This window comes from Lampetra fluviatilis, chromosome 7 (genome assembly GCF_964198595.1).
Source record: "Lampetra fluviatilis chromosome 7, kcLamFluv1.1, whole genome shotgun sequence".
Classification (NCBI taxonomy): Eukaryota; Metazoa; Chordata; class Hyperoartia; order Petromyzontiformes; family Petromyzontidae; genus Lampetra; species Lampetra fluviatilis.
Window position 1 is genome coordinate 4970639 of NC_136281.1, and position 16366 is coordinate 4987004.

Below are 16366 nucleotides of genomic sequence, written 5' to 3' on the forward strand. Positions count from 1 at the left end.
GGATAGTCGGGCATACGAAGGGAGCTCGCTTGGAGGCTTTGCCAGCAAGGATAAATGAGCGAGAAATCTTAAACAACCAATCACTCCATTTAACATATACCCACTGTCCAGGTAATTTTGGGAAGATGTTTTGTTGGTTTCGTGTGTTGTCGCATACTTGTGGTCGTTTGCGTTCTCGGGTTGTCAGTGGAATGACGGACGAATGAATCAATAGCAGTACGAGGATGTGGACCTACAAAGCGTGGGTCAAAGGGGCGACACCGTCGCTCGAGCAGCTCTACGAATCGCACCTGCAGATGTCGGCAGCGGTAGGAGCAGCAGCTACGTCAACCGAGGGCGGGCACCAGTCCCGTGTGTCCGTGCGCTCATACGTCCGTGTGCCCACACCTTTGCGCGTTGCAGGCCGACGTGGAGCGTGACGAGATGGAGCTGCCTGGCCTGGAGCAGGAGGAGGCATGGCTCGCTAGCGAGGGCCCCGCATGCCTGGCCGAGCTGGCGCTGGAGCAGCCAGCCGTGCACTACCCGCTAGTGCAGCACCATTACCTGCTGTGCTGCGTGCTGCATGCCACCCTGCGCTTCTCGCTGCGAGCAAAGCCCCTGTCCTTGTTCGACGCCAGGGTAAGGGGCATTGTACTCGCCCGCATGCCTGGCCACGGGGGACTCATAACAACGATTCGTTGCGAATCGTTGCTACTCGTGATGACCGTCAACCCGTTGGGATCGAGGAGCCGGTGTTAGTTGTGCTCCGTTTTGTTACGTGGACGGCAGCGTTGCTCTGACAGAGCCGGCAAAACAACTCATGGATTTTCCGTCCTTTAAACGAGCAAGAGGCTTGTAGGAAGTAACTTTTCTTTTTTTGTAACACCTCGGGAATGATTATAGACAGTCGCTATCAGAGCAATTAAGCTGCTGCAGGTAAGCTGCTAACACCAGCTCACGATGAATTTATCTTGAATATGTTATCACGGTCTTTAATATCCACTTTGGAGATGATGTTAAGACGTTGGTGAATCCCCGCAAAGTTTAAGAGGTTAACTACACCTTTTAAAATGATCGGCAATGCCCTGCTGGTAATCGATTGTGTGAAATTACATCAGGTTTGCCCGATGGCTCTGGCTTGTGACGCTCTGTGCTGTCAATTCGTCTGCTGTGACCCAGGGAAGGAACACGTTCTTCAAGGACCTCTCGTCCCTGCCCCTGCTGCCGTCGGGAGAGATGGACCCGAGCCTCATCTCCGTCAGACAGCAGGTGCCCCGGCGCTAGCGCTCCCCAACGTCACGAGACGAAGTCTCGTTAGGACTCGTGTCTATGGGACCCTTTTGCCAGTGTTAAGATGATGAAAAAAAGGCGTTGCCCTTCTCTGCCATAATAGAGGTGTTAAGATATAGTAGTAGGGTTTTACCCTTTAAACTGGCGTCTTCTGGTCCCAACACCAATGGAGACTAGGCTCTAAGAAAAGCTGTCTCGGGTGTGGACCAATCAACTTCAAGGGCAGTGCATATCATTATCAGAGTTGTTTCTTTTTGTTTGCATTTTGACTGCTTGTGTTGTGGTTATTGCAAACATGATGCCTTGTATAAAGGTGTCAGTTTTGTACCAGTTGAAAGGGTAAAAACCTACTGCTATATTTTGCTACTGGTAAAGGAGGTCTCATAGGTGTTAAAACAGCAAATAGGCACCTATTACAAGGCATCAAGTGTGGTGTCGGCCAATCCGTTTCAAGTGTTACCACAAGTATGTGTGGTTAATGCAGACTGATGCCTTGTAATGGGTGTCTAGTTGGTGTTTTACCATCTTAACAACTCCTGTATCATACGAGAAAGGGTAAAGTGTTTAGTTTTCCTAAGGACTCGTTTCTCGACTTTTCAGCGTTTGGATCTCAAGGTCTTTTAACCAGACAGCACGCCTCCCACTGGCAGTCTTGATCAGGCGTAAGTGCCCATGAACTTCTCAAGTCTTAATACAGGCTGAGGAAGATACAACCCAAATAAACAAACAAATCTTACCTTAAATCTTGAATTTCGCTTGGTTGATTCGATTAAATGTCAAATCAGTGATCATATTGTTGTTTTTTGTAACCAGATGGTTGGTAGGATCTCTTGATTTTGGTATAGCTGCCATCATTAAGTAGGTCCTGAATTTTATTACTGTATGTGGTTTATCCATGATGACAGTGGCATTGCCCTTGTCGGCTGAGAGGATGACTTCATCCTTGCTGATGTTGCTAATGGGTTTCGTACCTAGGCCATGTGCTCCAAGCTATCTGGCACGGCTTTGTGTCACGTGACTCAGGCGAGTTCTCGTAACTTCACTGCAGCGAAAACTTCACAAATAATGTCAATTGTGCCACAGTTACATCCTGTGACATGCAGCCTATGTACGGAACTGCTAGATAAGAGCAGCTTGGTTTTTTTGGGATTCAACATGAACAATGCATCGTAGTTAGAAGCGTTGATGCCCCCACCGCACCTCATCGCCAACGCATTCTACCCTCTGCCAGAGCCCGCAGCTGCCACAGTAGACACGCGACATCCCACATACTGCCCTTATTGTATCTCACCGCCTGGCCTTAGGTTTTAGTCAGCCTTTGATAGTCTTGCAACTCATTTATAAGGACACACCACACAGTGGTCCTGTCGTTACATTTCATAGGGGCACGGTCACAACCGCTACCTTCGTCTCAGTGGATTTTCACAAACCCCATGGGCCATTCTAATGGGACGATTGAGGACCTTGGTGCCAGTGTTGCGGCCACTGCAGCGAACTCACGTCGTAAAGGAATAGTAACAAAAACTCATCGGGTGCCTCCGCTGCAAACCGTCCCTTCCCGCCCCTCTCCGCCACCCCCCGCAAGTTCCTGCTGAAGCTGACGTCGGGCGTAGTTTCAGCGATGGCGACACCGAGGCTCGGAGGGGCGTCCGGACCGTCGGGTGAGGATGGTGCAGTCCGTGTGGCGCTGGGCGCCCGCGCTCAAGATCTGCCGGGTCAGTGGCCGGCGCTGGCTGTGGAGATGGCGCTGCACCTGCAGGTGAACGAGGACGTGGTGAAGCGCCACTACGCCTGCGAGCTGTACAGCGCCGGCCTGGACCCGCTCGCCGAGGAGGTAGCGCCGCGGTCGCGCTCGCGCTCGCGAACACCCGCGCACGAACACGCCGGACACGTGAATGCACAGTTTAACACGTAGGCTTTCGCGACCAATATTATTCATAATCAACGTTTTTGGGTTTAGATCGCGTTATTTATAAATGTGTCGTAACCCTCCACCGACCGAGTTGATGAGTTAATGATGACGTCACCCTGCTGCTGCTCTATATAAGAACGGGAGACAGAGCAGAGCCTCACCATTCTGGCGAATTGCCCGATGATGCTGGATGCAATTACCAGCGAAACGTCGTACTCAAATTGTAAATGTTGTGGTTTCACGCTTCAACACACCGGTGGGCTAAAGCAGTGAACTATTTGTCTTTTGTCAACGTGACACTTTTTTACTGATTGGCCGTGTCGGGTGGTGGAGGGTTACGACACATTTATAAATAACGCGATCTGACCCAAAAACGTTGAACGTGAATGCACGCCGGTCGTGATCGGCCTTTCACACCGTACGTAGCCAGCCATGCTAATCGGCGGTGCGTATGAACGAACGCGCACACAGGCCATCGGCTGGGGCACCTCGCCTGGTGCAGATGTGACATCGTAGCCCCATATGAAGACATACAGGCCGTGTGCAAATATATTCTAATACAGCGGTGGCCAACCTAGAACAGATCACGAGCCACAAAGTACCCCGAGTTCTGCAGAGAAGCAAGTGTGTGAATTTATTGAGTTTCCTGCACAGCACGGGACACATTATTCGTTCTCCGTTATGCTCCTTAGATAGATCCGCATGTGGTGGATTAAAAAGCCACATGTGGTGGAGATGCCAGTTTGCCACCGCGGTTTTATCAACACGGTATGTGTGTGTGTGTTCACAGCTCCTTGCGTGAGCTGTAAGGTTTATTTGTATCTAGTTTCACCCACATGGAGTCTTATTAATTTGTTGCAAAATAGTACCTATGATTACAGTTGAATGTTTTTTCCCTTGAATCTTGCAAGGTCACCACTGAAATAAAAATGCCCGGCGTGTGAAATGAAGTTATTTTAGAGGAATCGAACCTATTGGTCAGCCGCCTTCTGTACAAACGGCCTATTGCTCAAATTGTTAGCATGTTACCTTTGCACGGCATAATGTGGTGTTATTGACTGCACCATTGCGCTGTACGACGGCCAATCAGGTGCACCTCCGTGGCCTACGGCCAATGCACAGGCACCTGAAGCGCCCCTTGTAACCACTCCTCCGTGCTGGAGCTCATTCTCACGGTCTCACATCCTCGCTCGTGTGGCGACAGGCATGCCTGGCGGTGAGCGACCACGAGGTGTTCGCATCCCAGCTGCTCATGCTGGCTGGGCAGCGGCTGGCCTACGCGCTGCTGCACACGCAGACCAAGGACGGCATGGAGCTGCTGTCCAGACTCCCGCCCACGCTCTGCACCTGGCTCAAGGCCATGGTGAGACACACCCGCCCGCTGGGCATCTGCACGACCACCCACTCGCACACACACATATTGCCGTTCCTCCCCAATCTCTCGCAGGTCCACGGGTTCGCTCGCCAACTCGCCCACTCACTCCCACAACTGCTCATCCACTAAACTCACTCGCGAACTTGCTCGCTCGCTCAATAAGCCGCCTGCTCACTCACCCACCCACCAACTCGCCCATATGTCCATTTGCCCGTTCACCTACAATTTCACTTTCCTTCTCGCTAACCCACCCTCTCGCTCATCCACCCTCTTGCCTCGTCGCTCCTCACTCACTCGCCCGCCCGCCCGCAGGACCCGAGCGAGCTGCGTTGCACGAGCGTGCCGATCGAGGCGACGGCGCGGCTGGTGACGCACGTGCTGGACCTGCTGCCCGAGCGCCACGGACAGTACAACCTCGCGCTGCAGCTGGTGGAGTCCGTGCACGCCCTCTCCCGGTGACGGGCACGGGCGGCCTCCGACGCACGAGGGCAGTCCTAGCGGCGCAACCAAGAGGGCTACACATACACACAAGCCATGGTCCACTTGACGGCCGCAGCACTATACTGTCATGGGAATCATGTCGCTGTTCATTAGAAGCGGTTTGCGGCTACTGCACATTTCCCGTTAAGGCCACGACTCACGCTGGGAAATTTGATCGAAATCGGTGCTGGCAATGTTCACTGATAACAGATTTACTTTGAACTGTGGCGAATTTGGTATGGGGAATGGCATCGAGTTCTGTCTAGCCAATTAAAGGAAAGTTTGTTTCGAAGTGTGTTTGATGAACATGATCCATCTACAGAGTACGCAACCCCAGGTAGGCATGTAACCTCGACCTTTGAGCTGGTCAGAAGTTGTATTTCCAGTTGGCCACGAGAGGGAGTACCAATCAGGTTTGCCCGATAGCAAGTAGTGCTGCCACTGTTGCTTGTGACAGTTGCTGATGACGACTTCCCCAAAATGTCCCGAGTGTGTCGTGACCTTCAGGAGAGGAAACTGCAGGAGTGTGCATTTGCTCGCACACCAAGCAAGACTTTAGTTGAGTCAGCAGTGGCATCGGCGAGGGGCTCACACGCCAGCAGAGCCTGGCGATGCACGGCCTTGCGCCCTTATGACAAGGCAGCAGATGCTGCTGAAACTCATTTTTTTCACAGCTTTCAGTTAATTTTCTGACACTGCATTCGAACGTGCCTCAAAAGTAAACAGGAACGCAAGCATATTTTGTACAGGCAAGTGTATGTATGTTGAACTTCTTTCGCACGGTACGTAGTGGAGGTGCGGGGGAAGGACAACAACCTAAACATAAGTAGCAGTTCTAAAGTAATTAGTTTCCAATCTAGATTTCAAATTGCATAGCTCCAGTGGCTTTCCGAATATCGGAGGGAAGAGGGATTCAGACGGCCGCAGAAGCATATCTGAAAGTGCGCGATGCAGGCACCTCTACCCACCTCCTGGGCCTTGCCCCCAGCGTCCTTGGCTCGACTCTACCCCATGACCGCTTCAGGTACACAGCTCAATGGGGACAAGAGCAAAATTAACCTCTCAGCTTGTGGGAAGTCGCTGTGGCCTTTGCTCGCGAAGTATCACTGCTTCCGTTGAGTTGACGCGAGCGTGCGAGCAGGCTGAAGTTTGCAACCAGGGCCACGACTAACAACAGGAGGCACGCTCGCACAACCCGCCACACGGGCACGGTTAGATGTTGCAACACGGTCGTGCGCGCAGGAACTCGTGCGAGTGGCCGGGCGGAATGCAGATGTTGTGACGTGAAGTGTTTCGTTGCTTTGACGAGTTTAACGAGTTGTGTGCCAAGCTATTTGCGGCGGGAAAAATGTATTTGTACGCGTGCTTAACGCGCATGCTAGATGGTGCTGGCATGAAAGTGAGAGGTGCATTCTTGGTCTTGGTTCATCGATGTGCTGGAAAGTTTAAATGAAGCCCGTGTGTCCACACCACTCCGGTACTTTTGGATGGAGGCAAGTATAACAAAAAATACAATGTATCTTCAAGTGTCGCACGTGACGATACAGGATTTCACTCTGTATGTACAAAGCAGCGTTGTGTTCGGGGCACACGTCCACACGTGCGACCGACACGTTAGGTCACACAACGGTGTCCAGCATGAAACACCCGGAGCGATATTTGACAAATGCAATTAAATGTTTACATTAATCCTAACGCCCTTAAGCAGACGTCAAGCCATTTCCAAACACTTAATTGTATTTCTCCCCCAAAAGGAACTTGATAGTTTTATTTGATAACAATGTGCTCGATATTCAGTGTTCGGAGTCAAGTGAAACAGTGCTATCATGTCTTGTATCTATGTCGTAGTTATCCACACACTAATATTAATGCAACACATACTTAAGAGGCGAGTTAAAAATAAAGGTGGCTCGATTGACGCTATGGATGCATTCAAAGGTGTGGCTTGAGCGTTAACGGGGAAGCGGAGCCCAGCGTCTAACTTGTGATGTTGCCCTGGAAATGTAACCGAGCCACGGTGACCTCTGTGTAAAGTTGTGTAAATTACTTAGGAACCTGTATGACGTGCATTATGTGTACCTCCGTCAAATAAAACGGCTTTTAATTTCATTCTCGTAATATTTTATTGCTCAGCTCTTTGCACATTCCATTTAGGGCACGTGTTGACCCAACAAGGTGAACAGGTGTTAACAAATAGAGCAGAACACATCACACTGAACTAAAACCGAAAATCCACGTGAAGTATATACAATGGTTACATTTCCTTGCAAGCCAACGTTAACGAACCTCTCGGCAATCCATATCACTTACCTTTACAGTAATAGCTTTGGTACATGCAGTGTGTTGCATTCGAAACAAACCACTGCCAGACAGAGGAGCATGTAGTGATACAGCTGGAGGGCCGCCAAGCCATGAGGGAAATCTCCAATCCAGTCCATCAAAGTTTCAAATTGGCGTTTGCAGGACTGGGCATGCTAATCTGGCTCCATGTCCTCAAGTGCTTGGTGATGCGGGGCATCGGTGAACGGGCGCGACTGCAGTTGAGGAAACTCCGCCCACTAGCAGTTCCACCACGGGAGCGGCCACTATCGCGTGCCTCTGGAGCGGTGTCCCCCCTTCCCCCCCTCCCAGATGGTGGCTGGTTTTGAGCAAGTTAAAATTAACTCGAGGCAGCATCCGTCAACAGAGATTTTGTCCCACGAAGCCGACGTTGCCTCCGCGGCGGACGCGGGAGGTGCGACCTGGGCTATGACGTCGAGGGCAGGCGCGCGGGGAGAGGGATGGACGGGGCAAGTGAGGGCGGCGGCGGCAGCCCTCAGATGGCCTTCAACTCCTGCAGAACCTTGGTGCAGCGGTTGCAGGGGCTGTCCTCGGAGGTCGATGTGAACTTGCGGCAGCGCGGGCACTTGACACCGCTCGCCGGCAGCACCGCGAGCTTGAAGGACTGGTGCTCGCTGATGCCGACTTCTGCGAGGGGGGGGACGACGACACCGAACCGGCGTACAGCTGCTCACAAAAAACGTCACGAACTCCACATGTCATCACTCAACCCCACCCACTCCCCCCAAGCACCACGATTCGGTGAAGTTTCCTGGCTTAGGAGGCTCAGGATGATCGCATCAAATTGCGTGGGGAAGATGTATGTGTCGTATGCAGTGGTTTCATCACGTGACCCCTGCAATCATAAGCAGCTACAATATTCCGCACGATGTAAAATAAAGAAACAATAACGATATACTTGTTACAGTCTTTCGATTTAAAGCTTTCGTGACTGCAGGGATTCATCTTCTTGGTTCTTTCGGTAAAGTTACGTAGAAGGGACATAATAAAATAATAAAAATAAAACATAATAAAATTCTCACGACGTTTCGGCCACAACACAAGCAGCCGTCCTCAGGTGAAGACAGAGCTGTCTGAAAGACAATCTGCTAAACTGCTGGTGGAGGTGAATCGTGACACGTCATTTGTTGTGTTTCTGGTGTATTCTGGCTCATGAGGTCACTGGCGACTGGGCCGAGACGATTATTTCTCTTTCAAGGGAAGAGAACCCAGTTGAATGCGAGATGTAAACCTGGATTTAAGTGGTGATGGCTCAGCCTTCCGACGCGCACGTTAACTCCGCGAGCCTCCCAAGCCACCTCAAGGCAGGTATTGTGTGTGGGGAGCGGTGGCGCATCGGTCAGAGCGCTCCGCTACGATCTGGGTTCGATTCCTGCTAACACCCAACACCAATAAGGATTTTATAAACAGGTAATCATTTGAATACCTGCTTCGGTGTGTCAACATTACCACTGGGGAGACCAAAGGCAGCCAGGCATGGTGCTTGCCACCCACCCCCTTTGTGTGCTTGCTAACAGTACTTGTTGCTAAAGTCTGCTAAGTCTATATGGGAGACATCTATCTCGTCTTTGCTTTGTGTGTGACAACGAGTGTGTGCGTGTGACAGAGAGTTTGACACGGGTGCGTGTGGGAGGTCTACCTGGGAGGTCGATGTGGCAGACTCCTTGGAGCTCCGTCGCTCCGAGGGGCAGCGATCCCAGCAGGCTGGTGACCAGCGTCGTCCGTGATGACATCATGAGCTCGCTGAGTTGCGAGGTGCTTGAAACCTCCTCCGTCTGTAGCAACTGCACATGGAGGTGGGGGGGGGGGGGCGGAGGGGGGCACGGAGAGGAGGCCATGTCACATTTGCCGAAACCTCGGGGCTTGCATCCAAATCTTTGTGATGGCCATAGGTTGATTAGTGTCAAATTGGCACTTCATTCTGCCAGCAGTCGTGAAAGTTACACGTTTCTGTGGCAGTGGTCAGTGTCTACGCGACAAACACAGCCGACTTCCTACGTGGTGGTGACATGCATTCTCTCAAGTGTGCCGGCGGTGCAATTGCAGTGGCGCCCGTGGGGCAAATTGGACAGGGAGTCCCATTCCATGCCCTGCAGCAGGGCGGCCCGTGCTAAACGCGCCACGCCATCGACCCCGCGACCTTCCGGTACCGCGAGGCAACCAACGGCCGTGTCACTCGGCGGGGACCGCTCGGCGTTGTTCAAGTTGCCGGCCGCCCGTTCATTTGTTTCACCTCGAGGAGCTCGAACAGGAGGCCCGGCTCCACGGCGATGATGGTGTCGTACTCGGCGGCGTTGTTCCCCGCGACGGAGCCCAGGAAGGTGTCGCGGATCTTGCAGGCCATCTCCATGGCCTCCACGACGCCGGGCTTCCTCCACCCGGCGCTCGCCTCCACCCAGCCCGAGCGGAACACGCTCTCCACGTCTGCGTCTGCGGTGGCAAAAGCGACACCCACCACCCCCACCCCAATCACCGCCATCGTCGTTATCAACAAAATGGGGGTCAACACCCCCAGGGTTAGAACGTTGCGCTCCGAGACGTTGCGTTAAGTTACGGGCACGACGCGTAGTCATTTGTCGTTATCGCGCAGTGCGGTGCTTTATTTTCGCTGCCGTAATTCGAGACGGGCGCAAACGTGACGGGTCGCCACGACTCGCGCGTGTGCGCACCTTCATCCTTCCCCTTGTGCCGCTGCTGGAAGATTTCCTCGGCGAGGTGAGGCAGGATAGGCGCCAGGGCCCGATTGACGGCTTCCAGGGCCGTGTGCATCACCGTCTGACAAGACCGCCGCTTGTGCCCCTGCTTCTCCTCGCAGTAAAGCCTGCGCGCACAAGCAGGGACAAGCGGGGATGCGGCGGTGGACATGGGGACGCCAAGGATCGCACGGGCACGCCCAGAATCGAGGGGGCACGCAGGGACATGCAGTAACGTGCGGAGAAACACGGGCGCACGATGGGAGACGTGGGGACACCAGGATATATGAGAATATGAAGACAAAGGGACATATGGGGACACGAAGGGACACAGGGAGACACATGTCGGGACACATGGGGGACACATGGAAACATGCGGTCACACAAGTGGGCAAAAGAGGAAACATAAGCAGGCAGTTTGATGGCTATGGACACCCATTAGTGCCCCATTCACTAACCACAAGGACACTGTCTTAAAATAAAACATTAAAACTTCACATCATTTCGAGCGACGGACGTCGGTGTAGATGTTGCGTACGCGCGACGTGGGCCCGCGGAGCCGTTTTGCTCCGAGGTGCTGCGCTCGCGCGTGCCCACCTGTCCTTGATGATGCTGAAGTAGAAGCTGGAGAGGTCGTTGATGAGGAAGGCCATGATGATCCGCGTCGCTCGACTGTAGTCGTACAAGTCATAGGCCTCCGTCACCTACGGAGGAGGCCCACGAGCAGCCTTTAAAAATAACGTTTTTTTTGACGGGACAAAATACACAAGCGACGTCGACACAACACACCACTGTTTAACCTCCACTTTATTTGCGTCTCTTTCAACCATTAACGTAACCCTCAAACTTTCTCCGATTCAAAATTAAGGAAAGATTTGGAGTCAGACCAGAAGTGGAAATGGAAAATAGGGGTAAAAAAAACATGCGGGGTATTGACCCGAGGCCTTGTTAACAGAATATTAAACACCGCACAGGGTCACGAGGGCATGCGGTTGGTACAAGGCCGAGGCATCGTCACCTAGGGCCCTGGCAATACACGTGGGAGAGGTAGTGAGGTGATAGATGGGGACCGGATCTCCTGAAAGGTCAAGAATCTACGCTGCGTCTCATCACCCAGAGTGGCTCTAGAGACGCCAGGAGATGCCAGGCGACGCTGGCCGCCGTTAAAATGTCCCGGCGCGGACGCTCACCGCCAACCTGGACAGCGGCGGGAGAACGGCGCAAGCCACCGCAACAGGGGACCTCGCGAACCCGCAGGGGACCACGGGCCAGAGGGCTCCACTCGGCTCACCTTGGTGGAGAAATCCTCGAGGCGGTGCAACACGAACTGGTCGAGCAGCAGCATGTCCTTGGCCTGCACGGCGTGCTCCTCCGTGTCGAAGTCGTGTAGATTCCCCAGCATGAAGCGCGCCGTGTTGCGGATCTTTAGCCACGCTCACGCACGCACGCGAAGTAACGGTTAATGCGTGCGTCAGCTACGAATTGCCGGTTCATTTCAGTGCAGTGGTTCCCAAACCCGTGGTTCCGTGGGATTGTTGGAGCTATGATTTTTTCCTTTCACGATACACCGAATCGTTTCGTGCACGGTGGTCCACGGGTCCCGAAAGGGTTGGGGAATCAATGCTCTGCAGTATTCTGGAACCCTCACCAGATTTAATAACAAAGGATGAACAGATGAGACTGCAAACCTTTTATTCTGTCGAACAGTGTCACGTATGTGTCCATCTATTCTGGGCGTGTCACGGTTCCTTAAACACAGCGAGCAAGTGTGGGTAAGAGTGCAAGCGAGCAGGTGGGCACGCAGTGGATGGGCGGACGAGTAACCAGATGAGCAGACGTAAATAGGTGAGCAGGTGAGCATGCGAGAGCGATTGCACAGGTAAGCAGCCGAGCCAGTTGAGAGGCAAAGCAGGTGATTAAGCAAGCATGTGGGTTCGTGAGTGAATGAGTGAGCGAGTCAGTAAGGACGTAGACGTTTTGAGTATGCAGGGGAACGAGCGAGCGAGCGGAGACACCTTGTCGATGCTCTCCTGGGCAGCGTTGAGGATCTTGGGGCCGATGGCCACCTCCGCAAATACGTTGGACTCGGCCACCCACCAGCGCAGGACGTCTACTCCGTACGGGGGCTCCGTCGCCAGGTCCTGGACACACGCGGCACCCGGCGTCATCGCGGGTTTACCACGCGGTGCGCTGCACCAAGCGCACAATCACGCACGTCTCGGGTGATCTCATGAGAGGGGGGGGGAAGGGCTTCCATGTGCCTAGATTTTTTAAAAAATGAATCGATTTGTGCGAGATGGCGAGAGGGTCTGGGTGACCGTGCGGTGGATTGTTGGACTGGACCGGCCTTCTCATCCCACTTTGGACGTCGCCGCTTCTCGGCCTCTGCTGGCCGTCGTGCCCAGTTTCGCGCGCGCGTGGGTCCGTCGTGGTTGCTTTGCCCAATGTCGTTTTAATTTTGCTGTTTGTTTAGTCAGTTAATGATGTCTCTATGTCGAGCGGTCTGTGGCCCCTGTCGTGGCCTGTGTGGGGCGTCGCGCACCTTGCCGCCGTTGATGACCACGTCGGGGTCCACGACGTTGCCCAGGGACTTGGACATCTTCTTGCCGCTCTCGCCGACGGCGAAACCGTGCACGAGCAGAGCCCTGGTGCAAGGCAACGGAGCGAGCGTCAAGCACGTGGCACACGTATGTATGCGTGTACGTATGTTGAACTTCTTTCGCACCGTACAAAGCCAACTGTGCTAATTGGAGGTGCGGGGGAAGGGCAACAAACTAAACACAAAAATAAGTTCTAAAGAAATTCGTTTTCAATTTAGATTTCAAGCGCATAGCTCCAATGGTTTCCTAATATCGGAAGAGTGTTCCAGACGGCTGCAGCTCATCCCAAAGCGCGCGATGCGGTGACCATCTTTGTTCGATGGCTATCCAAAAGCCGCTGCGAGGATGACCACCGGAGTTTGCGCGACGATGGTTTATGATCCCTGACGAGACCACCGAGGTACTGTGGTGCACGTCCGCCCTGTCGTTCGACACGCGCTACCATAATGCCGTCAGTCGCAGCGTCTCCCGGCTTCAAGGGTGGCTGCGAGCGGGGATCACAACTCGGGTCGCCGCATTCAAGGTGCGGTGCCCTATACGACCGCATTGCCGCTCCCTCACAACGGTGCAACGTGGTCGTGGTCAATTACAGTGGTGGCCCCCCCTGAGCCATTGGTGAAAAATTACACATTTCCATGTTGTGGGCAAGCCTCTCCTTAGGACAACCACCGCTGGCTTCCCACACAAAGTAGTTGTAGTTTTATCGACCGGGGGACAGATGATTGGCCGAGTTGACCCCCGACTGGAATTTCAATGAGCAAGTTTCACTCGCGAGTCAAGCGTCCCGACTGCTGCGCCACCTGGCGTGACAGCAGCACAGCAGAATACGTGGCACAGCAGTTCACAGATAGCTCATCGTTGTATGTAATTTGGCACTTGTGTAGACATCACATCTTGAAGAGGCTAATCCCTTCTCTCAACATGACTGGTTTTTCTTTGCAAATCTGTTACACATTTATCTCATATTCTACAACACCATAATCCAACCCAAAAACCTCTATTATGGATGATATTGGTCGCGAAAGCCTACGTGTTAAACCATAATCAATGCTTTATTACAATATGACATGCTAAAATGTTTAATAATCCTTTGTTTATCCACTAAAACCTCACCGAGGTTGCGGTTATCACGCCACACGGAGCCCCCTGCGGCACGTGAGTTGGCGTGTGACTGGGAGTGTCGACGGGGTGTGCCGTTACCAAATGTCAAGAAAACATAAAACCGAGAGGTCGAAAACGTTAGGGTCAGGGACGGCATCGGGGACCACTGATTGGCTGCTCGTTTTTGTTCATAGCGGCGCCACCTCGCGCCGCGGGGCCACACGCACTTGTAGGGAGCCTTCTTCTTGACGGCCACGCTGGTCAGCAGCGAGGAGTAGAACCAGCCGCCGAGCTGGTCCTTGCCTTCGAGGTACAGGTCCGCCCGCTGGTCCACGTCTGCGCGCCACACACGGGGCGAGCGCCCCGCGCTCACCGTCACCGACGGGCTGCGGTGCCGCGCGGTGCCGCACGTCGCTCAAACTACGCGACTGCGCGCACGGCTTTGTCGCCAGCTGTTGCTCAAATCGCCCTTCTTCCCACCCTGGTATCCGTAAACCGCCAAGGCAAACGCGTTTAATACCGTCACAGAGCGACGAGGACATACGTAACATCTAAATGCGACCGCATCTTAAGACACTGTATGGAAACAGTGGGCTGAAATTATCGTGTACGTTCACACGTTTGTATATGTTCGTGTCATTCGGTATCTGCTACTTGGCACCCTGGACACCTTGGCTAATCCCTTGAGATGGAACAATCACATTTGCAAAGTTAAATATTTAAGGAAATAAAAATGTATATTCGAGGGGTAGTCAGTCTGTGACTTATTAATCAAATCATGACCCTCAAAATTGTGATATCAGATCGCAAGGTAATGGAATCATTGAGGGTCTGTCAAAGTGAACAGTGTCGGTGAAAACAAATCTACTTTCATATGGTGAGGACCAACCTCTCCAAAGGATGATGAACAACAATCTAGGATGAATAGATAAGTGGTGCGACTTCATTTAACGGTCATGGACGGACAAAGATGGGTTTAGAAGCCGTGATACAGGGCCGCAGTCCATGGGGGGCGGGGGGGGTGCGGGGCCTGGGGACCAATCCCACACACGGTGTGGGGACCCCCTGATACCTTCAAACTAAATTGTAATGATGACATCTGACACCGTGAGGTCCAAGCATGGGGCCCCTCAAAGCAGTCGCCCTGATTTACCGTACCCAAGGGACGGCTGTGTCGAGATATAGCCTCACAACTTTACGACTGCGGCTGAAGATAGCAATAAGATTAGTTATATGATCAAAGAATGAGTGTGCATCATTTACGTAAACCATTTGTAACTACAGGGGAACTTTAACCTTCCATTTTAAAGACTGTACACCATACGACTTCACCTTACCTGAAATTCGTCCTTTGCTCGGCAGATAAGGAGAGACAGGTTTCACAATCAGTCACGCTTATATAACGCCGACCTTTACGACTTCAGGAAAGCCATCTCAAGCAAGCGAAGGTGCGCCACCGCCACGCACTAACCACAGCTCTAAAGTCCCGCAACCTTTACTCCGCCAGCACGAGCCACTGTCCTGCGGGGCCGCACACTCTGCTGCTGACAACACCCGTGACCCCTGGCACCTGTGGGTCAGAGACCTATGGCCATAGTGGCATCAGGCTAGGATGACTGTGGCGCAAGAGGAGTTGAAGAGGGAGTTTGCCGTGCACCAGCTCACACGGAGGCAGACTCTGCGCGGGCACCACGACTTTCAAAACCCATCGACGGACGTGTCCGCGAGGCCTCCACGAGACCGTGGGTTTTATGACACTTTACAGCGATGTGCTCGGCATGTTGCCGTGAACACTGTAAATGACAAAAGTGTAAAAGTCCAACTTTGGGTGGGTTTTTTTTACGGAATAAGCTGCATTATACTCTTGTTAACAAAAGGCTTCATGCAACATACGTTGTATTTTTAATGAGTGCACGAAACAAACCTCGCCGCTAAATTACGACGCTTAAAATGCCCTTTTTTAATCCAGGACAACCCTCACTAAGTTCCAAGACTCTTTTCAGATAGGTGCTGTGTTTGGATGTTCGGCCAATTCCATTCAGCGTTTGGCATGTGGGAGAAACCCAGAGTACCTGCAGAAAATCCACCACGCGTACAAGGGGGTAACACTCAGAGACCTCCACACCGATGCGTTCAAGAAGCCACTCCTCGGCCACTTTAAAAACCCAAGCCTACAACACGTAGTATACCTTTCTAAATAATCACCCAGATTGGGGCATGCTTAGATCTGAAGACGTTGGGCATATTCAGTAACTAAAACTGCAATCGTCAAGAAAATTACATCGTGGAAAGGAACCCCTCCCGTTTCGGGCGAACGTAAGATGCCCCCCCGCCCGCCCCCCACCCGTAGCGTGACGTCTCGCACGTGCTACGGCGGCGAGCCGGTGTCCTGACCCCAACCCGGAAGTGTCACCTTCGAGGACCGAGGCCCAGGAGGTGCCGCTGTCGAACCAAATGTCCATGATGTCATCGCCCCTGACGAATTCGACGTCGCCCTTCACTCCGCTCTGAGACACCACACACACCGCCACGGCAAACACCGCGTATTGTACACGTGCATAGAGAGAGATCCCCCCCGTGTATATAGGCTCAACAG

General features: G+C 52.8%; 2 protein-coding genes across 3 annotated transcripts in view; one reads left to right on the forward strand and one right to left on the reverse strand.

Annotated features, from left to right (window-relative positions):
* The window catches only part of RAB3GAP2 (RAB3 GTPase activating non-catalytic protein subunit 2), a 34153-nt gene extending 27010 nt beyond the window's left edge, over positions 1-7143 (forward strand). The window contains 5 exon segments of the mRNA XM_078858264.1: positions 403-618; positions 1159-1248; positions 2855-3103; positions 4386-4544; positions 4869-7143. Coding sequence (XP_078714390.1) covers positions 403-618; positions 1159-1248; positions 2855-3103; positions 4386-4544; positions 4869-5015 — 861 coding nt within the window. The 3' untranslated portion in view covers positions 5016-7143.
* IARS2 (isoleucyl-tRNA synthetase 2, mitochondrial) overlaps positions 7128-16366 on the reverse strand; it is a 28007-nt gene continuing 18768 nt past the window's right edge. The window contains exons 14-24 of one of the 2 annotated variants that reach the window (XM_078858262.1): positions 16184-16277; positions 15108-15119; positions 13998-14106; positions 12612-12714; positions 12085-12210; positions 11361-11492; positions 10667-10773; positions 10046-10197; positions 9610-9806; positions 9016-9160; positions 7128-8003 (exon numbers count right to left, since the gene is read on the reverse strand). In XM_078858262.1, the coding sequence (XP_078714388.1) occupies positions 7852-8003; positions 9016-9160; positions 9610-9806; positions 10046-10197; positions 10667-10773; positions 11361-11492; positions 12085-12210; positions 12612-12714; positions 13998-14106; positions 15108-15119; positions 16184-16277 (1329 nt within the window). In that variant the 3' untranslated portion in view covers positions 7128-7851. The remainder of the gene's footprint in view (positions 8004-9015; positions 9161-9609; positions 9807-10045; positions 10198-10666; positions 10774-11360; positions 11493-12084; positions 12211-12611; positions 12715-13997; positions 14107-15107; positions 15120-16183; positions 16278-16366) is intronic. The other variant, XM_078858263.1, reaches the window with a different exon arrangement.